Below are 26565 nucleotides of genomic sequence, written 5' to 3' on the forward strand. Positions count from 1 at the left end.
CCCCCCAACAGCAAGTACTTGTTTGCTAGACTGATAAAAAAGTGGTTTTTTTTGAAGAGAGATACAACACATCAGTTTTACATAAGGATTTCATTATATTACTGCCTGTGTTGGGGAAAAACAAAATCTTACTCCCATTTACAGTTAAGCCTGCTTTCTGTGGAGGTAAGGCTTATACAAGCCTACAACATGCTTCTGACCATTTCCCAGGATAACTAACTTTGGTCAAATTTGGCAGAGATTGATTTCCTACATGTTTAATGAGACTGGTTGATTGCACAGAGCTCCATTACTGTCCCTAGAGAGAGAGAGACCCGTTATCTGCCAAACAATCCACCTGAAAGAGACACAGTAGAACCACGCTTCTCCAGGTCAATTGGCTTTTTAACTCGACATCAAATCAATTTGATGAGAACATCCAACCACATACAACAGTCTTTTAATTATACAGCCATACAACAATGAGTAAAAATATTATAAGTATCAGTTCTGAACTGAGAATTTCTAATTGGTCAAAGAAATGTCAGCACTATTGACCAACCCACCACTGGTGGAATTCATGACACAAATCTAATGCAGAACTTGACTGGAATTCACAAACTTTTGAAGTTTTCCTCTAAGAACTAGCTGAAATTTTGTTGCACGTTAAACTGGCTGCTCCCTGCGTTATGCCACAGAGTAAGGGTGGTGGGAGGGATAAAAATGTTCCCTTGTCTTCTACAACTGCCTCTCTTTGGTCTTTTCTCCTAGAAGAGTCAGAATGTCTGTTGATCCTTATAGTCTCTTATTTCTTTAATGCTTTTCCTTTGGTGCACCTCTAATCTGCCTACCTTTTTCTCAGCTTGAAGGGCCCGAGTAAAGGGCTGGATGGAGGACGACTCCTGAGGCTTATTTCTACCTTGGGCACAACAGAAATTAAACCCCCCTGCTTCCAAGCCTCATTTTAACTCTTATTCATGTTGTAACATACAATAGTTCCCCAGATCCTTCACTCTTTAATCAATTATTCTTTGTCTTTTGTGCAGTTTGACTTACAAATCAGCTGTTGACAGCAAGCTTTTTGACTTGAGAAGATATGTCTTACTTGCTTCTTGAATTCTTACTCTGTCTCCTTTCTCTTGCATACAAGCTATTGTCATCTGCACACCTTAGTCCACTGAGTCATAAATGAAAGTGTTGACTAGATCTGAGCATAAGACACTGCTGTGGGACTGTTTAAAATATTCCCAGTTTTGACAAAACCGTGCCAGCTGCTCACAATTTTCCTCTTATCATTTTTAAGACATTCAGAAGTTTGTTCTAGTATTCCCAATTATCCTACTTGTGGTTTGTTTGTTTTTTTCTCTCTTTTTTGACTCTCTCTCTTGAGAATGCTTCTACCTATTGCTATGGGGTTCAGAGACCTCTGTTTTGATCTTAAGTAGTCTGAGGTGACTGCCTTTTCAGAACGCTGTTTCCACGAAGAGCAAAACTCTGCTCAAAAACTTCAGGTGTCTCAGTGCACAGAGAAAGGTTCACTGGGAAGCCCTCCAAATCCTTTCTGTAGGCACCAGAACTTCATTCTTTTTACAGTTTCAGAGCATGACTCCCAAAGTAAAATAAGAAACATTTTATGAAAGTACTCATTTGCTAATGAATACTTCAAAAGTGTACTTCACCAAACTGCTAAAAATCTATAGGTAATTCACTTAAGTTACTGCTGCTGCAGCAACTGAGGAGTAGCTCATGTTATAAAGCTTACAGATCCATAGAGAGGCTTTCACTTTGTTTTTCATATTCATCGACAGTCTTCAGTAAACAACTAGTGACCTTTCAGGATGAATTAAGAAAAGAAAAGCCTTGTAAAATCCTCAATGCTAGATGTGTTTAATTGGCATTTCAGTACTTTACCTCAGTAGCATGTTGCCATGGGTTTTAGGAGGTAAAAATCCCTCAGTCTGGTAATGAAACCAGCAGACAGATTTTACTCTGGTATTTTGACTACAAGTAGCAGGATGTCACATGGGTATTTTTGCTAGATGTCCTTGTAAGCTAACACCTTATTTTCTTCTTCAGCTGTAGCCACTAGGCTACAAGCAATTTGGTGTCACAATTAGGTATATTAGTTTATAGAGGTTGTCACTGAGAAATAGCTCATAGTGTAGACACAACTGACTAAATAAGAAAAATATCTGAGCATCTGAACTTACCTATGCTGGTTTGCCCATTGTTTTTGATAACTGCTGGGTGAGCTTCCCTGTGAAAGGCTCTAGACCTTTATCCTTGCTTATATTTGCATTAACAATGAATTTAGGCATCTTTGGTTTGCAAGAGAGTCTTATTCCAGCTCACCTTATTCAAAGCTTTGTTTCTAACCCTCCTGCAAGATAGTTTACTCCACTATGCTAGTAGGTGCCTCAGGAGACTTTAAATAGTTCCTGGTACCTTCCCCAGGTGCACCTGGAGGAGTGGGAGTGCTTCGGGAGAGGTGAGGCTGTATGGGCCATTTACAGGCTGCTAATGCAGACAGTCAGTGCACAGCTTTTCTAGGGAGGAAAGTGGGCTTTTTGTGCTCTGGAAATCAAAGCATCTGAAATGACCCTTCATGTTTGGATACAGCCTGATTGTGAAAACCAGGAAAAGGCAAGCATTTCAGAAACTGAGAGTGGGAGAATTGTAGTGCGCCTCTTTATGTAAGTCTTATAATTATTTTAAAAACTTAGATAGATGCCTTAATTGTGAGGTCTGGAACTCTTTCTGTGGAGTAGACCATAACAGAAAAACCCCAGTAGCATGTGTTGTAGAGACCTTTTCTGAACTGTGACTAAGTCATGACAAAGATGCCTTAAAATCAGGGCATTGCTTTTCCTCTGTGATGAGCATTGGATTCTACATATTCAGAGTAGGCTTGTTTTCAGCTTGCTCCTTTGTTGTGCAAATAGTCCCATAATAGTCAACAGGATCTCCTGAGAGATCGCAAAACCACAGTATTTCTAAAATGAGTAGGTTTTATCCAGAGTGGAGTACGCGGGAGAGCTGGGGTCAGTTCTTTTTGCTACCTAGTCAAGTCGTACTGAGAGAAGTCATTTAGAGGGGTCATACAACCTTTGGTAGAGGGTGTTCACAGTGAGATGTGTGTGGAGAAAGCAGGTTGAAGACACTGATGGGGATCAAATAAATGGCTTGTTAATCTCTCCATGTAAAAGATGATGGGTGCCTCTATGCCCAGTAGTTTCTGTGAGTTAAGGGCTTTTCTGCTTACCCTGTTGCCCCCAAAAGAGGGAGAGCTTTCTATAGCTTGGACTAAATACTTGTACTACAACCATGTAATTTAAACAAATACTTTTAAATGGTGAAAACTTCTGTATGAACATGCTTAAGCTGACTGTGTGTTGTATATTGATTTTAAGACAGTTCTTTCACTGTAGCACCCTTGCTGTAAAAACCCAGCAGACTAATTACTATGCGCCAGTGTTCATCTACAGTCTTGTATCCAAAACATTCAGAAAATAATGAAAATCCTGAAAAAAAAATCCAGAAATAGAATCTGTTCATACAAACAGCCTTTCCATGGAGTATTTCCTATGTTAAAGTGTTATAAACAAACTCAAATGACAGCTCCATCTGTAAGGAGAGGAACTGCTGTTTGTAATATTGATGACTATTTTCTTCAGTGATTAGTTGAAAGCAGGTGGCATGATCAAAAACATTTAGTCAGAAATCATACTATACTCATCAGTGGTCACTTAGAAAAACTTAGACTGTATTTCCAATGAAATTCACAACCTATTTTTTCTGCTGGGTACAATAATCACTAGTTATTCGCAGCCTGCTTACATAACAAGAGAAACGTTTCCAAAGCAAACTCTTTCTTCTCTGAAAACATCTGATGTAATTCCCAGAAGCTGATGTACCAGGTTGGAAATCAGATCCTTAGACACCACAGATGCTCTTGGGAGTGTGCTTTCTTTTATAGCAGCCATTTTACTTCTTTTGTATGCAATAAAATCTCTGTTTAGCAGGTTGCTCTCCCTGCCTAGAGTTACTAGGATGTTCTCCACTGAGATTTTCATTACATCTCCAGAAGGACTGTTGCACAATACAATTTAACTTTCAATATTTTTTTCTGTTATCGTGGCTGGAACCTTTTTTTCTTCATTTACTGTGCTAAGTTTTGAATCCATATTTGCTCAGGTCACCCTAAACTACATATCTAGATTTTCACCTATCAGCCTGCTAGTCAAATATTTTAGACTTCTGTGTTTCTCCAGCCTCATGACTGATGGTCATTTAGACTTCTTAATACTTCCTTCCCTTGGTTTGTCTTCTTAAATTGTTTCACTTGGTCATTCCTATTTCTGATACTCTGAGCTATTTGTCAGCAGTTTCCTGATTATGAGCTAGAGAGCTCTCATTTAGGAAACCTCATAAACAAACTGTTCAGGTACCTGTGGTACTGGGCAGGACTCCCGGGAACAAGGGAGAACAACTGAGACTCAGGATGAGCCCAGGCCTGTGAGCAGAGCCTCTATGTATGTTTTTCTAGCAGGATGTGGGCTCTATGGACTGTTAACAAAATGTTTTAAGTTCATAAGGTGAACTATCATGAAAGGTTTGGTATTTTTATTAATAGGAAAAAAATCTCTTTATATCCAGTAGATCTTAAAGCTGAGTTGTGACATTTCCTGTGAAAATGTTTAGATATAGTCACGAAATAAATCTCTAGCATAATGAATTTTGTATCTATTTAAAAAAATAAATAAGAAAAAAGAAAAAGGGAGCAAGACACAGAAGACCTTTCAGTCTGTTTTTAATGTTTCCTTTTTAGTTCTGTTGCAACATTGTTTCCTGTCTTTTCTAAGAGATGCAAATTTCTCCTCTGAACATTCAGAGTTTGGTGCAGAACTCTTCCTTAGGAAAATTATTTTCAGAGACTGAGGTTTCTTTTTTCCCAAAGTTCAGCTTGTTGAACTCTGCTTTTATTTCCATGATTGACTTTCCCTTGGTCTCAGGGAGATACAGGTAGATGAAAATTGCTGAGCAAGCAAGGATTCCCAAAAAGATAAGGAAGCAGAAGGGTCCAAGGTTATCCTGTAAGCAGAAGTGGGAAACGGTGTAAGGAAAATCAGCATATTGTTTCTATTTCCCTGCCCTTGGGTGCAAGTCTGTGTCTTAGTAACTAAAATTCAAAGACGTGCTCAATACACAAACCAAGACAGGTATAAACGCAGGAGTTTCCACTGGCCATGTTTGACCTGAATCCAACTGCTGCTCTTCTAGCAGTCTAGGGGGATTCCTGAGCAGTTTTGGTGTTCAGGTAGAGCTCTAAACTTTACATTTCATTGCAATTTATTGCTATTATTTTCTCCCAGTCAGCATTCAGAGGTTGATTAGCCTAGAGAGAGGGATCCAGTTAGAGTCACTTACAACAATCAATGGAAAAATCATCCCAAGGACAAACAGTCCCATCCAGTTGATGCAGCCAACAATCAGAAAGGCTGAAGGTCTGAATGACTGGCTGAAGATTTCAACCATGATAGATATAGTAGCTCCAGCTGAAAAAGAAAAGCAAAGCACAAACCAGGTATACTTGTTTTCTTGCTTGTGCTGAAGATCCTCACAATGGCAGTGGTAGAAGATGACAGCCAGGCAGAATATTTGGCCTGTTGGCAGGTAGCCCCTACTGTGAGAGAGAAAGACCTTGATTCCAGAAAGAGACTACAGCTGTTAATTTAGGACTTCAGCTGTTAATTTGGGTTTATCTGGTACATACTGGCATCCTTTTTCTGGTGCCAGTGGATCTGCACAGGTCCATGTTGCACTGGTAGCCATTATTAGCACAGTATTTTATAAAACCAGCTCCCTTTTTGTCTCCTATGGTCAGTTCTACCTGAAGTATGTTGGTAGGCATAAAGCTTAACTTGCTAAGTCAATGAAGATTATAATATACTTGGCAATGTCTAGAATCCTGGGTTTAGCTGAGTATTTTAAAAAATTGTTTCGAAATTTCTGTCTCAAACCCTTTGGAGAAGATGATATTGCATTTTAAATTATTAGATCCTGTGATCAGCAATAAAATTTGAGGTGTTTGTATCCTTTTCCTGTCTCCCAATTGCACATATCTGCCCTGTCCTCCTTACTTTCCAGAACTTTTTCCCATGGGCCTAATCTGTTCTTCTTCTGCCAGCTGTGTCACCAACCAATACAGTACACAATTTCTTCCCAATGTTGCCATTGGTGTACTTACATGGTCCAATTCCATAGAAGATAACGAATAGGAAGATCAAGATAACACTGAAGTAATGCATCCAGAAAAATCGATGCTGAAAGTGAGAAACCAGCAATACCAAAATGTTAGATACATGACAATAGCAAAGCTCTGTATTTTCTGCCACTGAATCAAGTTTTTGCACATGTCCTGTGAGGTAAGACCAGAAAGGTGGGCTGATGCTGAGTAAGTAGCCAGAAGTCTGTTCCTTCTTTACCTGCAGTGACAGGGTCATGGTAAGAAGCGCTAGCACAGAACACATCAGTGTGTATCCTCCCCACAGCAGCACTTTCCTTCCAAATCGGTCTATAAGGGTGCTCTGAAAAGCATAAAAGAACATGAGTCATAAATCCCGGTTCCCAAATAAAATAATTCCTCTCCTCTCCATGTGTTCTTCACAGAAGACTTATCTGAACAGCCAGAAATCAAAGTCAACTGAGAGTATCTTCAAAGCTAATTTGTTATTATTAAGCTGTGTTTATTAGACAACCCTAGGCTGTTGTTAGACAGTTTCCTTTCTTGTGTGCTGGTATATATTGAATTGTGCACACACATGTACACACATCTAATCCAGAACATCAGAAAATTATTTACAGAATAAAAATGAGTCTATAGACATACAGTCGTGCAAACAACCTGAGAAAAGAACTGCCTTTTATCCTGCATGTGATTTTGCAGAGGCAGGAAGGTGTGTCTTAGGTTTTGTGTATTTTTGTCAAGCCTAGTTATAAGTAAGGACAAGTACAATTGTTGACCACATTAATTTTTTCCTTCAAACTCAAGTCTGATAATACTTACACACAGTATAGAGGATAAGCATTCACACAGCCCAACTCCCAGGGACACGTATGGGATGAGGTATTCTTCAAACTTGGCTGTGTGGAATACTTCAAAAGAATAGAAGTATATCTGAAAAATGCAGAGAGGAAATGCACCTGTGAAAAAAGTGTAGCAATTGTGATGCAGCTCTGAGCTGGTGTAATAACATTGACTTAGAAGGGTTTGTAATGCTGCCTAGAGTTGTCTTTTGTTCTGGGGATAAAGGGAACACTCAACTGCATTGATTCCACAGAGCTGCAAGGTGGTCATGACAGTCATCAAAATGTAAAGTTGCCAGCGCAAAGATCTCTCTTTTATTACTTCAAGGACACGCAAGGTTTTTGTGCTCGTCATTGCTGCCTTCTCCTTCATAATGTCATCAATTTCTGCCTGATGGTCTCCTTCTCCCCAGAGCTTCCTGATGGCTGTTGAGTAGAAAGAGAGGAGTGGATTATTCTACCAGTATAGCAGTATAGCTCCATTATGAGGGGTTACATTAAACCCTTCTGTCTGTCTGTCCATTGGTGTAGGTGGTGGTGGTGTTGGTGTTGTCTGCTTCTGCCGTTTGGTTGCTTCTGGGGCAGTTGGCAAACGGAAGAATTTTTCTCACTGGCTGTCAGCATAGCATATCTTTCTAATGTTGAGTTGACTTAATTGTAAACAAAGTAAACATTTAAGGTACATTTTATTTAATAAAAAAGTGCTCTCTAAACCATTTCTTTTAAAGAAATAAAGTAGTGCCCACCGAAGTGGTAAATGTTCAACATGCTAATATACATCTATCTTTCTTGTCTAACTGATTAAATTAGACTGAGTGAGGCCCCAGGTTAGTACAGATGTATTACCATAGGTACCTCAAGTGTTTTGTTCAGAACTACCTCTGCTATTATTCCATGGCACTGCACTGAGCTGTACAGCTCCGCCGTTTTCTTGACTTCTGCCGAGGCTGTCACTCTAACACACCAAATGAAGTGAAGTAGGTGAGGAAAGCAGACACTCTACCTTTCCTGCAGGCTTCCTCATTACCCTTCTGTATCAGGAGGTAGGATGGTGAGTCAGGGAAAAATGGGAGGGTAACCAGTTGAACCAATGCTGAAAGTCCACTAGATGCTAACAACCATGGCCACAAAGATTCGCTTCCTAAAATCTCCCTGGAAAGTGTATGTGAAACAAAATTATGCTGAAATAATGGAATGAATGTTCAGGAAGTTTTTCTGAGGGATGAAGTTTGCTCAAATTCCATTCAAGTGTGCAGTAGAACAAAAACCTGAATGGGTAATTTGGCAAATTTCACAAATCTGGCTATTTTTATTTCTGACAATTTAAAGAGTTGTCATTTTGAAAAACTTTGATAATATCTTTAGGATCTAATGAAATATCTAGAGATCTGATGAGACTCATGTGACCACTGTTTGACCACAGAACCAAAACATCTTGATAAGACTTTTCATATAAGTATGGTAAATTCTGAAGGGGAAGTCCCCTAGTAGAAAGGGTGTGGAAATAAGAAGAAATGAGATTATTAGTAATTAATTTTCTGTCTCCTATATTTAAAACTATATGTTTGCCTCAAATATGATCAAAACTTTTCTTCTGGCATAAGCTAAGGCCTGTTTTGGGGAAGATTAGAGGGCTTCTCAGTCACTGACTAGGTGAGAGGATAAGGTTATAGAAAGATTTCTACTACTTTTAGTATAATCTGATAAGAAGATTGGAAAATTTACCGTAGTCCAACAACCTGTCCTGTGAGTTTTCCCAATGTCAGAAAAACAGCAACTGTGGAGTTGGTAAATCCACGCAGCTTCTTGGGTGAAATCTCTCCTACGTACTGGGGATGTATATTGAGAGAAAAACCTTCAACACAGAAGAGAATAAATGACTGTTAAAATGCTTAGGAAAGTTAAACATTCTGACTCCATTGTTTACATTCACTCTGGTATTTGAATTAAAATTTCTTGCAAAAGGGATGATATCTTTCACTTTTATGAAGTACCTAGTATATTATATTTAAAAATCATTCGCCAAGAGTGACAATACCTGTAGAGATTATCCTGGGACAGCAAGAATGCTTGCTCTCCACACTGGCATGAGCACATACCTGTACCAATGCCATAGAGAAAGCGTCCGACCAGAATCATCTCAAAGGATTTGGCTGTTTTACTGAAGGCCATGAAAAGTGCAGCTACTAGCATGATCAGGTTAGTGCACATTTGGCACTTTTTTCTGAAAAGAAAAAAAAAAAAGCCCACGAGAGTTTAGTGTGAAATAAGAACCTCTTGTATTCTTTTGACTAACCTTGCTGTGACATGGTACAGCCATTCCGGCTGTTTTGAGGAATGGCTGAAATAATTTTGACTTTGAATATTCTAAGTGATTATTCAGAATTTCAGGATCCTTCAGATTTTAATTCATTAATATTTCTTAGCTTAGAATTTAAACACTTGTAACACTTCATCAGCATTTCCACAGTATGAGTGGGGAAAGAGATCAAAGAACTAGCCCAGCTTGTCACTAACATTTTTAAATGGCTAGAACTCCTCCTAAAATATCAGATTATTCCCCAGAAATAATCTGAGCCCACAGGTCCCATTCTAGAATGGCTTGTATTAAAGACACTCTTCACTAAGTGGATGTGATCTGAGATGGCAGAAAGAGTTTTTAGAGTCATATTTAAGAAGACACTCGGTGTGAATTGTGGGCCGGTATGTTCACAACCCTGATGTCTCAGGCTCAACTCAAAGTCTTTTGCACTCAGGTGTTTTGCATAATTCTAGGCAAGAGTCCTGTTGCATATATTAGGAATTCACAGAGGTCCTGTGTTGAGAAGACTGGGATTCAGCAGTTAGGTTTTTGGGTGTTAGATAATCCATGGGAGAAGTGCATGTTCTTTTTTCTAGTCTTGGGAGGCCCTCTGAGTGTGGGATAAGGCAGTGTCCCACAAGAAATTTCTTGGGGGCACTTACCTGATAGGAAAGAACACAATTGCAGGCGGGCTAAGATGGTTTGTTGAGACCCATATGAGGGGCCTCTGGATCAGTGGGTTGTGGAGCAGATCTTTAAGTGGGTCACACCAAGTAGATATGTTTGCCAATTTCTCTGCAAATGAAATTAGTGGTGTTACACACAAAGCACTGAGAACAGAGCAGACTGGTGAGGAATCCTTTCTCCATCCAGTGGGAAGGACAGTTTGGAACTGACTTTCAGTATAATGGATTGCCAGAACAGATATGTCTCTTGGATAATTTTTTTAGGCACTGTTTGTATCTTTACATCGTAGTTACAGACAATTTTTTTTTCGATTCTGCTCATATTTTCACTAGAGTAGATATGAATGTTTAATATAGTGTCATCACCCCAGAATGAGTGTATTTAAGTGGAAATATGGCTTTTCTTTGACACTTAAGAATATCTTCCACACAGTGGTTTCCAGGTGGTTAGAGTAACTGCATATAATGTCACAACATGAGACACACAGCTCCTTTTTTCCCGATTGTAGAATTTGGGAGATCTTTATGAGAGTCATATGGGATCTTGAAGAGAACATGAGGCAGTTACTCTATGCTCCTACTCCCAGAGTCACTGATCCGGTGATGTGTTGATGAAATCATCCTTTACAGAAGTATAGGTCACTGGGGAGGGCAGATAAATGAGATAAAAGACTGCTTGCTGCTTGAAAGAGGTGGATGTGGTAGCAAACCAAATCCATTTAGTCTTCAATCAGACTGCTTCAACAAGAAGCACCTTGGTATTTCCCTGCACTTTCTGAGTGTTGACCTGTTACAAGAAACACTTACTTCCTGTATTTAGTAGTCAGGTAGCCACAGCAGAGGCTCCCCAGGAATCCTCCTATCCCATAAACAGACACAATGAAGGACCACAATAGCATGATTTTCTCAGGATGGAGGGGAGAGCCATGACGGTCTATCCAGGTTTCATTAATAAACTTCCTGATGTGCTGAAAAATCAAATGAGATTTGTCTGGACAATGGGTATAAGATCTCTTCATACTATTTGACTGTTGTACTTCAGATCTAGCCTGTGGTTCTAATACTAGTCTTCTTCTGAGACTAACTTTCTTAGTAAAACAAGTTAGCTGAGATCACATTGCAAAATCTTCAAGTTTGTATCAGTCAGTAAACCTCCTGATGAACCATGCTAAAAGTACATGTTTTGTCTTTATTTGGAAGCTTGTATACTATGTGGTAATTATTTAAAACGGAAAGTGCCATTCTGTTCTTTAACAGAGAAAAAGTTCTCTACACATTTGATGTTACTGTTAGCCAAAGAATAGGCATAGATGTATCAGCTGAATGCTCAGTCAATTTGAGATTTGAGTGGGAGAACAGAGAGCTCTCTGTTTTCTGTTTTCAACCTCAGAGAGATGACTACTTACCACAGAAGGATAGTTGATCACAGAAATATGGAATCCATATGGGAAACTACCACCAATTCCCAGTACTAAGATCATTTGAAATAATCCCCGGAACTGAACCTGCAAAGCAAGAATAAAATGTTCTATCAGCTTCTCATTAGTCTAGATTTGTGCAGGGTCAGTGTCTTTGTAGCCACGCTTGCCCTTCCCCTTGGAAACCTGCATTGTCCACTTCAAACGCTCTTGGATTTAAACATTTTTCCAAAATACCTCTAATTTACAGGTAAAGTGCAATCATCAGTCACAGCGCTACAGCAAGACTAAGTGGTAGTAAAAGAGTGATAATCCACCATTTCTCTTGCAAGAAGGAGAAAGAGTTTTAAAAGATGTTCCTGGTAGTAGAACTTTCACTGTATGCCTGCAATATCTGACAGATTGGCAGTCCTGGATGTGAGAAAGAAGGAATCAGTTTCTTTGTGTTTAATCTGCTGTAATTTATGTATCTCAAACCATAATGTTATGCCACAAAAGTACAGCAACATTTTATTGTACTCCCTGCTTTAATTTCTGACTGTGTTGTGTCTTTAAGCATAAAAAAGAAAAGATCCTTTTAACATTCAACTTCATGAGCTCACAGCTTTTTGGAGATCAGTGCTTGGATAAAGATAAGCTGGTAGAAAATGCAGTCAGGCTGGAACAAAGTAATGCAAGTGCAAATAATGCTGGACTGGGAGATACTTAGAAGAATGCTCATTTTTATGGTTCTTAGGTCAATATTTCAAGAGCTTGTGACTTAATTAGTCCACAGCTGGATTTCCCAAGTTATCACCTGACAAGAACCAAGAAGCTATGGACCAGAAGACTAAATTTCCTTAAAAATCCTGTCTCAAGTTCAGTGGATTTACGAATTGGCAAAAGCATTCAAACAGATTAAGAACTCACCTTCTCAGTCTTCCTTTTTTTTTCTTTTCACTAGGTGTACAAATTAACAATTTTATTACTGCAAGAAGCAAAATAGCTTCTTACTGGAAGTTGAGAAATAGAGCAAGAAATAGTTAATAAAAATAGTCCCTTCTTCCCCGTTTAAGACTATGGAAACTTTATTTGAATTAAATGAGGAAAGTAATTTATTTTAAAGCCTATGTCATGAATTTCTTAGCCTTTTGCAGTACAGTTAGTCTATTCATTACTTTGGGAAATAATTAGAGTGCTTAATAATTAGTAGTATTTTCAGTAATTCAGAAGACAAAAGTACAGTAGGATTGTTAGGGGTGGAACTGCCAGGATTTTGTTAGTTTTTATTTTATTTTATCTTACCTTTATTTTATTTTATCTTGTTGCATGGCAAAGACCACACAACATGATTTTCATGGTCCCAAGCCCCATTGTTCTTGGTGATGTTTAAATGCAGAAGAGAAAGATGGTCTCTGTCCCAGAAGAACTTATAAACTTTAAGGAATCTGGATCTTTAGTATTATGTTAGGTTTGTCCTTTATAAAGTCAAAGCCCTGAATAAAAGTGCCCAGATACTCACCAGGTCAGAGAAAAAGGTAGCCATCTCCTATGAAAGGGAGGATTCCTGTTGCTTACTGGCAAGTACCTGCCAAAAGAACCAAATGCTCGCATTATGCAATAGCAGTGCCAGTGAACTAGTCCCATGTTATTGAAGTTAAATTTTACTTCAAAGTTTTTTGAGTTAATTACACATATTTCAGCTGTTGTACAAAGTTTAGAATTGTTGGATTAAATATTTCAACCAATGGTTGTGTCTAGCCCAAGTAAACAAGATGGTCCCCTCTGTGGGGAATGTGTGTACTTTATGAACTCCGTCATGTGGTAGGGTTATGGGCAACTGAGATGTAAATTTTAAACAGGATTCCAATAATCATCGTTCACATAATTTTCAGTATAAGCTGAGAAACAGAAAGACAAAGTTATCTGTCGGGAGTCTTAGATAGGGCTTGGACAGTGAACTATAGGACTTTGACATATAACAGGAAAGAGCTATTTTCTCTTCATGTGATGGCAACTGGAGCACATTGTAACTTAATAATTACTTAAAGGAATTTAAATGCTCCATCATTTTGGAGTGGAGTGCAAACTTAATGAATCTACAGTGACACACCAGGTTTGACCAGCTAAATATTTAATAGTAGCTGATTTTCCTTTGCCGATAGAGGAAGTTTCAACATCATGCACAGTTTTGTCTGGCATTTCCATTAATCAGTACATATATTTCTGTGTCTGTGATGAAAAAAAGATTGCTTTGAATGTGTCCTGTAACGTCCATAGCTGAACTGATATCTCTTCCTTCAGACAGAAAATTCTCAGGCTTTAACTTAATTTATTTCATAATTAAGAGGGGTTTGTATGTATAAAGTTGGTAAATGTCTTGGTTATCTTTTGCCATTTACACTTCAGTTAAGATGAAGATGAAGAAATCATAAAGGGCTTATTGGATGCAAGCAGTCATATTTACTAGAAAATATATCACACGCAAAGAATATTCACAGATTCTCTAGCTAATGACTGCACTGCAGCATGTAGCACCACCCACCCATTTCTCCCATCGTTATGCAGTCCTCATCATAAAGTTGACTTCGTTGTTGATGTGGGCTGAGAGTTCACAGTGGGTTTTTTTCCAGATTAGGTTCTCCAGCAGATAAACTGTTGCTAGAGCACAAATGCAACTGTCTCTTTGAGGCTAAGAATGAATTTCCTTTTCTGTAAAGTCATACAAAGTTGAAACAACGTAATGTGCATCTTTTATTACTTACACTGTGCTGAAGGCCCCTTTATTAGATGTGTAGTTTCATAATTAGTGCTAACAAGTAGTTAGCAGGTATCTTACAGACATTGTTTAGTCATAGTTGTGATCAGGACAACAGATCTCACAACATCAGGTCATTCAGTCATTTATCTTGAAATTTAACAGTCATGTGTGACACATGTGCAAAGCTGTTCTAGGCCTTCCTTAATGCAGGCTAGCTAGATCAGATCTATGGTTTTTGTGTCTAGCTGGCAGCAGTTCACTGATCCAATTGTTAAGTGTTTATATCTGCCTCAGTTAGTGTCAGTATTTGAGACATATCTTACCTATCAGCTGATGTCTCTGGAAGAAAACATACATGTAGTGTTCCTGAAACTTCTGAATGTCTGTCCTTTTTGTCTCTGTTACCTTCCATGTATATTTGAACCATATATTTTTGCTGTTTCATCCCTTGACCAGACTGTTACCACGATACAGCTTTTGCTCCACTGGGCACAGGCGAAGGTTGACCTGTGCTCTAAATAGCTGTTCCACTTCGTTGTCACATTAATGTTCCATAGGGCATCCGCTTGCTTCCTGGTGAGGATCTTATGGGAAAGGCTTTCCTAATAACATCTAATGAATAACTGAGATCAGAGAAGTGGCTGACTACAGAGTCACTCCAGCAATGCTACACGATGCCACTCTGCTTATGTTTCCAAAGACTTCAGATATCCTTGGAATGGAATGAAGGATGTTTTCAGAATGGCTCATTAGGAAAAGAGCATTCTGTTTGGCAAAAAGTTGAGATTTCCTTTCTATATTGTTAGTTGTCTCCAAATGACTGGTAGTTTTTAATCATGTTGTATATATATGGAACACTACAAAATTATTGAGCTTTTCTGACCTCAAGGACACTTCATGTTTCATGGATTATCTTTTAGCTAGAAGTCTTGAGTGTCTCTCAATACTAAAGACAGGAATAATGAAAAACTCCAGTCATGGAAGACTATGCACACCAAAACCTTTTTTTCTAGTTGGCTGTCCCCTAAGGCAGATCCTGATGCTGGGAAAGAAACATTGGTGGAGGCCAGAAGTTTTCTCACAAGGCAACCTGCCATTTTTATTATGTTTAATATTTCCAATTAAACATAAGCAGCAGTGAAGATGAACAATTTAATTCATATTTTGAATAACCATATTTAAGTTGAAGTAAACATGCCAGTCAAAGCAATATCAGAGATAAAACTGCTTATTTTACTGTGCAAGTCTAGAGTTTGGATTTTAATTTGTATAGTTCGCTCCACTGTGAGCCTTAGCTTTGTTCATGTTCTTTGTAATAGCATTGCTTTGCTACTAGGACTGTGTGAGCCTCTCATTAATAAGAATGCAGAATATTAGACACTTTCTAAAGAAAAGAAAAGTTCCATGAGTTTGCATATTTCGAAAGAAGTCTCTGTTGAAATTAATCCCTGTGTTACTTTACAAGGTCACGCTCTCCTATAAGGCTCACAATCTCTTTTTACCTTAAACTGTGTGTATCATGAAGAAGAATTAGAGCTCAGTATCAGATTGCCTTGAAGATCACTCACAGTTTGAAAGCCTGCAGTATGTGAACTCAAGCACAGATGCTGATTACAGATCAGTGTAGAAAATTATATTGTATCCAAGCCTACAACAAAGATCATTGGGAATGATACATCACACTAAAACTGGAAATCAGAAAACTTGATGATGATATTTTGTAACATATTCTCTAACTTTGTGCACACTGCATGCTTGTAAAATTTGGTAAAACCCTTCTGAGAGTCTGCAAATAAAACCATAAATTGTTATTGGAAATTATTAAATTAACGCCTTGGAAGTTCTTTATGTTAGAATTATATTTCCCACTTTTACTGTAAATCTTATCTAGTTGTATGAGTCTGACAAAATATTCAAGGCATTAAATGTTTACAGTCATATCAACAGCTGCCAATCAGCATCTACACATTCAGTGAACAATAAGTGAAAATTCTGTACTGATAAGTATATGTGATCACTTTTTAATCTCTTAGATACAGAAATACACCCTAGGCAGGGGTCCTGCACATATGGAAGAGCTAGAGGACATGACTGGGCTTTTGCTCACAGCCTGCTGTACCTACAGCAAGGCACTGTACAGATGTCTTTAAGAGAAACTGTAAAGCAACAGGTATTCTGTTACAACCAGGAGTTCCAGTCTGGGGCTGTTTGGTTCTGGGGCAAATTGAGTCCAGGTAAAGTGACACAAAGGGAAGTAGAAGCTAAATTGTTATGAGATTCACAACCTATGAGATACCTGTAGGAGCTCTGATCCTGGAAGAGGAGTTACAGACTCGAGATGATGACAGTGATGGGCAAGACAGCACAGAGTATCTAAAATGACCCTAGGTGCTTGTGTTTTATGGTGGCTGGATTCCACCTGTGAGTCCTTTAGCTGTATTGCCACTGATAGGCACTATTTCTTGAGAATAGTTGTATAGGAACTTTCCCCCATACTTTTTCATAAGTCTGAGCTTAGAATCAAATGGCTGAATCTCTTAGCAAAAAGTTAAAGTCAAAGAAAGGATGGCTGCTGACATAGAAAACTTCAATCCAAAAGTGTTGAAGTCTGTTGAACTAGAAACAACACAAGGACAACATGGCATTTTGCATGGGAACCTGGCAAGGTTTGATTTTTCAATAAGTCTAGAGAAACAAAGAATTACTCTCCTATTCCACTAAATGTTTTCTTTAATCTGTTATAGATTGAATCATAGCCAGAGATAGCGAGCCAAGAACTTCACTATTCTCATTTCAGGGTTGTAAAAACACACTCAGAAATCATAGAGAAAGAGGGGATCACAGATCTTCCTTTTCTCTGTGGTCAGCAGAGTGTTTGTAAATTCTACATGTAGTTTCAGGGTTTATTAGTTGCTCTGTTAAGAAGAGATGCACACATCAGCAAGCTAAGCCAAAATGCTCATGATTCACACGAGTCTATCCTGTTAATACCAGCCATCATCCCTTTTCTAAGTTGCCCAGAGTGGAGTGCTTGAGAAAGGTGCTGGTTTGGCAAAATGGGAACCTTGTTAAGTAACAGATATGGAAGCTGACTGTCTATTTGGACTGACTTGTTAGTCAGAAAATGACTGATGTCTTTTTTTCCTTTCTTTTAAAAAAGCCTGACTTTAATGGCCGATCAAAGCCTAGTGCAGGTGTAATCCTCTGTAACATGATTTGGAGTTGCTTGAATATGCTTATTTTTAAAGTTTAGCTTATCAAATTCTTCTGTGATTTCCATGATTGATTTCCCTTTTGTTTCTGGAAGGAACAGATGGATAAATATCCCTGAAGTGAAAAGTACCCCCATAAAGATGAGGAAGCAGAAGTGCTTGAGTTTCTCCTGCAGGAAAGAGCAAAGAGAGAAAGAGAGCAAGATGAGCATATCTTTCCTTTTGTCATTTTCTTGGCACAGTTTTTGTATTTGGGTCCTAAAGTACTTTGAATTTGAGAAAGAGTTCTTTGCATTTAACCTTTGGGAAACGTTACAGTCTGAATAAGTATCTTTGGCAAATCAGAGCTCTCCAGTAGCAGTGGACTGAGGAGAGCAGGCGCCAAGGCCACTCTAAACTGACATGGCATTGTCATCTCCTGCTGCTCTGATTCCTGCTCCTGTGACCAACTCAAGCTTAGTACCCCTGGGGAGCATCCCAGGGAAAGTCACTCACCACAATGAACGGGAAGGTTGTTCCGATCACAAAGATACCCAGCCAGTTGATAACTGCACTGATCACAAAGGCAGGTGGTCTACATGAGACCTTGAAAATTTCAGCCCTAACGGAAATGGTTGCACCAGCTGAAAGTAAATAAGAATAAGATTTATTACTTGTTGATGTGTTTGGTTTGAACACTTGGGTTGAGCGTTACCTTTACACAGTCAGCAGATAGATGCTACTATCATGGACTAGCATTCAAAAGACTTGAGTATGTCACTGTTTTTTAGAAAAGAAAATATCTGTGGCATCTTATAAACTGCTAGACATCTGCTTATTAAAGTGGTAAATGATTCAATTTTTACTGAGGAGATTCAAGAATTAAGTAGTTAACACTTGAGAAAGTCTGACATCTCATGAAAGAAGCTGTGTAAGGATGGAATAACAATTATTATTGCTAAGATTAATTCCCAGCATAGTACTGCTAGATCACCAATGAATGATCTTCCTAGATTCACTTCCTGTGCATTTCAGTTATATTTAAAACTCACAAGACTTTGACAGCTTTGATTGAGGAGCATAATTCAGCCCTGCTGTATGGGAAGGCAAATATTTTAAAAATTAATAGGTTTAAAACAATTAAAGAGGAGCAGGTAGTATATGCTAGGAAAATAAGTACTCCAAAGTAGATCTTCTGCAGTGTTGTCTGTGTGGGCTAAAGTGTAACGTTATACAACACTGAATTGAAAAGAACTCTTGCTTTTCTTTTTCTTTTTTTTTTTTTTACTTAAGAAAAATCTTTTACCCATCTGCTTTTGCTCTATTTTTGCTGTATTTTTCCAGTGTGTACTCTTTGCTTTCTTCCCTTCCTCTTGTTTGCAAAATCCAAACCTGATGGCATTGAAGTTTCTGGCCAATGATTGGACCCACAATGTTTAAATGACTAAATGATTAGGTTAAATGAATTTACTTATGCTAAATGTTATGCATTATTATGTGGCATTTCCTTAACCATATTAATAAACTCACATGACTTGATTCCTTTATTTCTTTTGAATGAAGTTCTCACCTGGCCCAACTCCAAAGACAACTGCAAACAAGATGATCAGACAAAGGCTACAATATGGCATCCAGAAATACCAGTCCTGGGGGAAAATAAACCAAACAACAAAAACCATAACAAACTTCTGGGTGAAATCTGTTGATAACCATAGATAAGAAATGCTGCTTGTTTTCCAACACTGTCACCTCAAGAAAAAATAAACAGTGTGGAAAAACTGGCAAAGAAATGTGAGTGCTTTTTCCTGTGGATAGAGCAGTGAGGTTTTTGTTAGGTGAGCAGAGAAGCAGGTTTTCTAGTGCAGAGCAGCTGTTAAGCTTGGAAGCTTTCAGTTAAAGGAAGTCTGAATAGTACAATTTTTCCACCTTATCGTCTTCTTGACTCTATGGTGCTCCCCCCAATCCTTACAGATATGGGAAGGCCAAATAATATCTTTCTTCAATTTTGTTAAGTGATAGGTTCAGTAACTGGTACTAAAAAGGAACTTTCCTAGATCTTAGTGAAGAAAATACAAGACTGAATGCTTTAGGAAAAAAGATTTCTCCCTCCTACGTTTGACATTTTTCACGAATGAAACGAAAATGGAAGTTTGCTGCCACCTTGCTTCAAGGCTAATTTTACAATAGTGTCTATAGAGTAGTTCTTGGATGAATACTGGTAAAGCAGGAGACTTGCCTCTGAAGAAGCTACAGCAATGGCACAGTGTTATAGAGGTGAACTGGTCTTCAGTGTGTAAACAAATACATGTATTTCCAGTGTCTTCTGCAGCAAAGTTAAATTTCAAATTAACTGATGCAGAGTCTGGGGTTTTTTTGTTACTTGTTAAAAACTACATGAATAGAAAGGACCATTTTCCTAGAAGTGTCTTTTTGATCTACACTGTCTGAAGAAATCAGGAATCAATGCTAGACTCCCAGTGTTTTATGTGCTCCTTGCTGAGCTCATGGGATCATGCTGAAAGGAAGGTAGGAATACAAGAGAATACTTGCTGGGAGGGAGTTTAATGCTATGTATAGGCAAGCTTGATCTTTAGGATATTCCACTCCTAGAGGGTAATCTGTGTACAGAAGAGTTATTTCAGCACTTCTAAGCTTCTCTTTCCTTTCTCAACAGTATCGTCCTGCCTGTGAGCAAAAGTTATCAATGGAACAGATAGAGAAACCTGCCATGTGGGGATTTTCCTTACCTGTAGGGAGAGAGTCACAGTGATAGCAGCTAGCATTGAACCCATCATACAATAGCCTTCTCTTAGGAGCAGTTTCCTGCCCAGTCGCTCAATGATGGAGCTCTGAAGGACAGAAATCACACTGGTATCAGTGCCAGAAGAGTAAATTGTGACCCATTCCTGTAGTAATGTAACTTACACAGACTACAGCAGCTACAAGTTCAGAGAGTCCAACAGCAAGGGTCAGATAGGAGATCATTCTTTCATCAAAGCCAGCTGCCTGGAGGACTTCAAAAGTATAAAAATAAATCTGGAAAAAAACCCCATGAAACAGTTAAGAGAACTGGGCAAAGGGATGTCATATGAAGAGGCTGCTCAAGTGTTGCAGACTGCTGCTGCTGCTCCTGTAGGAGAGCTGGCAGACAGCAAGTTGTGGCCTGAGAAGCTTGGGAAAAATGGAGAGAGCTCCTGGGAGCTATGATGTCTCTTTTAAGCTTGTCAGTAAGTGTTTTGAGACTTTAAGGGGGAAATACACTCAACTGCATTGATGCCACATAGCTGAACTGTGGCGGTCAGAATAACCATCGTGTACAGCTGCCAACGGAAAGCTGGATCCTTCATTAGATCCAGGACACTCAAGATCTTGGTGTTTTTCATTGTTGCCTTCTCTTTCATGATGTCCTCAATGTCTGCTTGGTGCTGGCCTTCACCCCAAAGCTGCCTTATGGCTGTGGAGAAGAAGGAGAGCGAGACCTGCCATGTTAATATGTCTCTGTTGTTCATTGCCTAAGGAGTCTGTTGAATAGATGATGCAAGGGTCTGGCAGCACAGCATGCATGGGCTGTGGCTACAGTGTGAGGCAGAGATGTCCTATAGTGTGTCCCGGAGCCCTGGTCCCTTCCTGCACAGAGGGAGCTGTTCTGACAGAGGGGCCTGGTGAGGTGTGCAATGACTCCCTCCCTGCCCATGGGTCCACTTTCCTCTCCCCTTCTTCCAGGGTATGAACAGGGTACGCAGCCAAAAACCAGAGCTGAGCGGTGCCCTGTGGAACCCTGCAAACATCCATTTATCATTCACCATTCACCATTTATCATTTATCATTTATCATTTATCATTTATCATTTATTACCTGACTGACCACTCAGGTGACGTCAGCTGAATGTGAAAGGTTTTGTAATACAGAACTGTAGAGAGTAGTTTCATGTTCTATGTGGGGACTACAACAAAAATATCCTTAGTAGGTATTCACAGAGTCATCTTAGAAATGAGCAAGGAGAAACTCCGTCCTCTTTGTTTTTTTCCATATGGGGAGAGCAAACATCACAAAACAATTGAAAGCCAAGTGAGGAACAGGAACCTGGAGCCCTTGTTACCTTTTTTGCAGCCTTCCTGGTCTCCTTTATGCATGAGTAGGTATGGTGGGGACTCAGGGAAGAAGGGCAGAGTGACCAGCTGGATCAGTGCTGGAAGTCCATAGGAGGCCATCAGCATGGGCCACCTGGACTGGCTTCCCAGCAGCTCCCTGGTGAGGATAAAATATATGTGTAAAGCAAAAGTTCATTGTGTTGGTTTCAAGGAGAGAAAGGAATGGATGGAAAAGCAGAGGAAGAAGAAAAAGGTAGAGGGGATCCAGAAATCAATTGTATTATACCTTTGTCCTGAAACTTGTCCTATGGCTTTTCCCAGTGACCAAAAGAAGGAGGAAGTAGAGTATGTAAATCCACGTAGCTTCTTAGGGGAAATTTCCCCAATGTATTGATATTGTAGAGGAATACAAAGACCTTGAGGTGAGGAGAGAATTATGGGAGAGAAGAAAGAAGACATTCATAACCATTGGAAAGAAAACTGCCTGTAAATAACAAAGCATTACAGAATATAGCTGCCTCATGCATGAAATTGTTTTTCATACCTCAACCCACATATGAGATTTTTCAGTAGTAGATTTTCTAACCGTTTCTACAAAAGTATGCGGTTCCTGTCCTTTTTGCACAGTGCAGTTTCTTGATCTTAAGAAATATAGTTTTCCCTTTGGGGTGTAGGTGTTGCCTTATTGTAATATCTCTTGTGAACCTTAGCATATTTTAAAAGACATGGAGTATGCAAGTGCTGAATAACTAAACACCCTGTAGTAATACTTAATTTGCTTGTAGTTAACCCACATAATCTCAACCTTTTCTGACACGATGCTATAGAAGAGCTTTATGGTAGATCCATAGCAGCTTAAAATAGACAGTGCTATATTCACTGTTGATTTGTACATGATCTGAGGGAGCCACAAGTACGTATTTTCCACTGTCCAGCAATAATTTTGATTATTTAAGGCAGAGTTGATGTTTCCAGCTATTAGTGAAGTACTTAATAACTCAGATATTCTGAAAACTAGTCTGGGAACAAGAGCCTTTTCCTGATGTTTTGAAGACAACATCTTCTTTTCCTGGCTTTATGTGGTGGCAAAGCAGTGGAGATTTGCAATGTCTTTAACAAAAATTAGGTCTTTGCATGAGGCATGATACAGGTTCTAGATCACAGCAGGGTGAGTGCTTGGGTAGCTCTCAAAATATAACTGTTGTTCTTCAATACAAATGTATGTCAGAGAAGCAATGTACAAAATCTGGTTATTTGGAAAATTGACATAATTTCTAATGAAGTTAAAACAGGCATTCCTGTGAATATCCAAACTGAATGGAAAAGCAACCTTTTGCGTAGGAGACAAATACAAGGCATGCTGATACTAGCACAGGAAGTTTTTACTGCATGGGGTTTACTTGGCAGGAGTGATTTTGCTTGATTATGCCCAGCTCTTTGTATTAACCTCAAGGACTTACTGCTTTGAAAGAGGTCAGATTCCCTTGTAGGACATACCTGAAATATGTTTGGAGTCAAAATTAAATGGCCATGGCCTTGAACAGGCTGGTTCTCTCAAGCATTATAAGAATACTAGCTTTAAGCTGTATACCATATAATTTCCAGTATATAATTTACAGTTAACCAAAATTAAGATAAGATTACACATATTTTTCCATCAGAAAAAAAAAAGTTTCATATTGTATCAATACATTCATGGCAGCTCTGAATATTTATTCACTTGGGAAAGCTGAATTTCATTTGGTATCAGTGAAATGAGTAGTAATTATGCTCTTCATTACTGGGTGTTATATTATAGAAGATCTTCTGACAAGGGGTCACTGACATTAATATTTTATTTTTGTAGTGGAGGGTTATAATTTACTTTGAATAAAGATGTAAAATTTTGAGAGACCCTGCTGACCTGTGGGAGAAATCACTTACCTGCACTTATTCCACACATGAAGCGTCCAATTATAATCATCTCAAAAGACTGGGCTATTTTACTGCAGGCCATGATAGATGCTGCCACTAGCATGACCAGATTGTTGCACAAGAGACATCTCTTTCTGTAAGTGCAAGAAAGTAAAAAGAATTTTGGTAAATCAGAAGGGAAATGGCACTTAAGGTCCTGGAATGTAGAGTATCTTGGGTGAAATTCTCTTTCTAGTTTTGTGAAATCATACATGTGTGGTCCAGGAAAAAATAAGCCCTTTCACACTGTGGGCACAGGATACTCTGGACTCACAATGGGCCTTGGCACATGGCTAGACCTGACAGTTTGGAAGCACTTCTGGGTTTTTTAATGGAGAAAAGTCTTAAAGCTTTTCTACACTTCAAAAACAATAATGAAACACATTGATGTAGCACTTAGGACCGTCTCAATGCTGCTGTATTTTGAGTAGCCCTCCAAGAAACCCCTGCTTTACAGCCATGACTAAGCCTAAAAGTCTGTCTCACATTTAAATCCTGAAGTGTCATTTCCTTAAACTCAAATTCAATTGGCAAATTGTCTTTGAACATACGTACTTGCCATACTTGACAGTCAGGTATCTACTTCCTGAAGAACCCAAGAGACCTCCTATACCAAAGATGGAAACAGTGATAGACCATAGGAACAAGAGGTTATCCTGGTGGATGGGGTAGCCGTATCGCTCCAGCCAAGTTTCATTAATGAAAGCCTTAACATGCTGAGACAAAAAAAAAAAAGAATTGTCATTAACAATAGCTGTGACTCCAGTGCATGTATTTTGTTATATTTAGAACATAATTTTCTTGCTTCAGCTAAAGTCACTGTTTCGTATGGACTCTAAAAGTGCGTTAGCTAATACGCATTGTGTGATAGAATATGGAGTGTTCATTTCGCATTTTGCTGTTAAAAGGAGTTAATTCTTTTTTTTTGTCCTTGAAATCTGAGGAGCTGAGACACAGTCTTGTAGTGAAGAATAGTGTCAAATGAGACCACCACAGTAGGCACATGTACCGTAGGTTTTTAAGGCAGACAGATGCTACCCCAGCCAGTGTGCATCTTCTGAGGAACAGTTCTATAAACAACTTGCTCTTTTCTTCTATTTTCAACTCTTTGACACATTCTGCTTCAAATGATACTATAGTAACGGGAAAGAATTGTGAGAGGAGAATATTGTGACTAAACCCTTGTTGACTGCCAGCAAGGAGCATCCTCAAGCAGAATTATAGACTCAGGGCCACCAGTGCCACCATTAGCCAGTGTGCCATGTACATCTTTGCCTACCTGAGACATGTAGGTCATGGATGAAATCTGAAAGCCAATTTGGAATGTTCCACTGATCCCTAGGACAGGGATCATTTGAAAGAGCCCACGGTACTGTACCTGCAGAGGTAGAACAAAATCTTCTTAAGCATGTAGCCACATCAAGCTGTTCTTGGAATGTGTCTTTCATTCTCCAGAAATGTCTCATTTGTTTGAAGGATTTGCAGATTATATCTATGGAAACCACTACATTTCCCTCAATAGAGCTGCAAGCTGAAGGCCATTTCACACTCCAGGGCTAACACATGAGAGTGATTTTGAGGAGTAAGGTCTTACTTTCCTCTCCACTATCAGGACAGCAGCCAGGCTACATGCAGCTCAGACCTGTGCCCACAGTAGTGACCAGGCCCTCTGTACCCAGGCCTTTCCTATCTTATCTGAGGGAGCAGCTGCTGTGCTAGCTACCTTTCCAGGCCCTTGAACAGCGAGCAGTGATCCCTTCAGTTCTGTGGCAAAGCCTCCCGAAATTGCCCACAGCAGATAAAAATTAAAAAGTCTGAAATGGGCAAAACCAAGAGACTGATGTTGTTTGTACCACGTTTTCCCACTCAAGTTTCTGTCGGTGTGGTAGCCCTTGGAAATCCATGGTTTTTACCTAGCTGAAGAGGAAGGAACAGCAAGGAAAAGTCTTGAGACAGAATTTCCCTTCTGCACTGGTTCTGCTCAAGCTGCGCTATAGAAGAAAAGTGTCTTTTCTAGCTCTTACTACCATCATCAGTTCTGAACTCTTACCTCTTACCTCTGCCTGTCTCAAGCAGCATGGTCATCTTAATCTCTTGGGAGCTTTGAGAACAGTCATCCATTCCACTTGAATTTTTTCCTAGTCAGTTACAGATTCAAAAATACACAACCAGCACCACCTGTAGGTTTACACTGCAGCAGCCTTTGCAGCAGGATGTAGTGAATACGGTGTGAATGAATGAAAAATTTCCAGCCTGCCATATTCCTCTTTTCTGGGTGAGATGTCAAGTGTGCCCAGCAGGAGCTGGGGGCTCTTTCTCAGAGAGACATTGTCCTAATTGGAGGTCACCCACTGATGCGTGATGGTTCAAGACTCAGCCATAGCCAGGATAGAAATGCTGAAGCCTTCCACAAACATCCCTGTCAAGATACCACAGCTGCCAATATCCAGTCCTATTCTCTGCCTTTCGAAACCTCAGTCTGCCATCCTTTGCACTAAGTAATTAGTGATATTTTTAACAAAACTCTTTTTTCAGCAAGTAAGCAGAGCGAATAATGTTTGAGGGTAAGCAAATATTTTCCAGTAAATGAAAACATTTAAGAAATGTTAATGCATTGATAAAAATATGACAAAGATGGATGTCAGAGTATATGAAGTGCAAAATCTGTAATATCTAAAAATGGTGAGCAGAACCTCTTCTGAGATGCTTTTAGTGAATAGGAGCCTTGTTGTTTTTACTGAAATACTGATTTTGTTTTCTTTGAAACACTAATAGCATACAAAAATATCACAGATGTAAATACCCCACCAGGTACTTACCAGGTCTGATAGGAAGCCTGTCATCTCTGGCTGGGGACTGGCTGTCCAGTGTGTGATGTGTCTTAGTCATCACAGGCTTCTGTGTCTGTCTCCTGTCTGCTGGTATGGCAGCAGGGATTTAGCTTCAGGACCAGAGGTAAATTTTTACTACTTCATCTTCACTCACTTATATTTACCTCAACTGGCCAAAGTTAACACTGCTGGATTAAATATTTCAGGAAATAGTTGCATCTAGTCCAGTTCACAGGGGGAATGTTTCAAAGCAGAGGAAGTTTGCACCTAGGGGGTAGCAAGGGCTTT

At 39.2% G+C, this 26565-nt stretch overlaps 3 protein-coding genes across 3 annotated transcripts in view; all 3 read right to left on the bottom strand.

Moving 5' to 3' along the window:
* LOC104544026 (macrophage migration inhibitory factor-like) overlaps window positions 1-2297 on the bottom strand; it is a 4945-nt gene extending 2648 nt beyond the window's left edge. The window contains 1 exon segment of the mRNA XM_010188764.1: window positions 2190-2297. Within this exon segment, the coding sequence (XP_010187066.1) occupies window positions 2190-2297 (108 nt within the window).
* A 2569-nt stretch (window positions 2298-4866) lies between these two features.
* Window positions 4867-12996, bottom strand: LOC104544024 (solute carrier family 2, facilitated glucose transporter member 11-like). The gene is made up of 12 exons (XM_010188761.1): window positions 12973-12996; window positions 11460-11558; window positions 10861-11021; window positions 9165-9289; window positions 8791-8920; window positions 8069-8217; window positions 7304-7491; window positions 7046-7156; window positions 6465-6566; window positions 6227-6302; window positions 5407-5534; window positions 4867-5070 (listed from the first exon to the last, which is right to left on the bottom strand). The coding sequence occupies exons 1-12, from the start codon at window positions 12994-12996 to the stop codon at window positions 4867-4869; spliced, it is 1497 nt and encodes a 498-aa protein (XP_010187063.1).
* A 4233-nt stretch (window positions 12997-17229) lies between these two features.
* LOC104544025 (solute carrier family 2, facilitated glucose transporter member 11-like) lies at window positions 17230-26289 on the bottom strand. The gene is made up of 12 exons (XM_010188763.1): window positions 26266-26289; window positions 24726-24824; window positions 24002-24162; window positions 23417-23541; window positions 21780-21909; window positions 21502-21650; window positions 20669-20856; window positions 20328-20438; window positions 20150-20251; window positions 18973-19048; window positions 17919-18046; window positions 17230-17593 (listed from the first exon to the last, which is right to left on the bottom strand). Exons 1-12 carry the CDS (start codon window positions 26287-26289, stop codon window positions 17390-17392), a joined length of 1497 nt encoding a protein of 498 aa, XP_010187065.1. The 3' UTR covers window positions 17230-17389.
* Between the last annotated feature and the right edge of the window lie 276 nt (window positions 26290-26565).

This window comes from Mesitornis unicolor, unplaced genomic scaffold (genome assembly GCF_000695765.1).
Source record: "Mesitornis unicolor isolate BGI_N332 unplaced genomic scaffold, ASM69576v1 scaffold19177, whole genome shotgun sequence".
Classification (NCBI taxonomy): Eukaryota; Metazoa; Chordata; class Aves; order Mesitornithiformes; family Mesitornithidae; genus Mesitornis; species Mesitornis unicolor.

What these genes read in the sequence shown, in the direction of transcription:
- LOC104544025 (XM_010188763.1), bottom strand. Translation starts at nt 26,289, where the DNA reads ATGACAGGCTTCCTATCAGACCTG. An exon ending in CCAGGAAGGCTGCAAAAAAG is followed by an intron (nt 20,857 to 21,501) that starts GTAACAAGGGCT and finishes TCTTCTCCACAG; the next exon opens with CCATAAGGCAGCTTTGGGGT. An exon ending in TGTCTTTGGAGTTGGGCCAG is followed by an intron (nt 18,047 to 18,972) that starts GTGAGAACTTCA and finishes ATTTACTTTCAG; the next exon opens with CTGGTGCAACCATTTCCGTT.
- LOC104544024 (XM_010188761.1), bottom strand. Translation starts at nt 12,996, where the DNA reads ATGGCTACCTTTTTCTCTGACCTG. An exon ending in CTGACTACTAAATACAGGAA is followed by an intron (nt 9,290 to 10,860) that starts GTAAGTGTTTCT and finishes TTTTCTTTTCAG; the next exon opens with AAAAAAGTGCCAAATGTGCA. An exon ending in TGATTTTTCCATTGATTGTT is followed by an intron (nt 5,071 to 5,406) that starts GTAAGTGACTCT and finishes TTCTGCTTACAG; the next exon opens with GATAACCTTGGACCCTTCTG.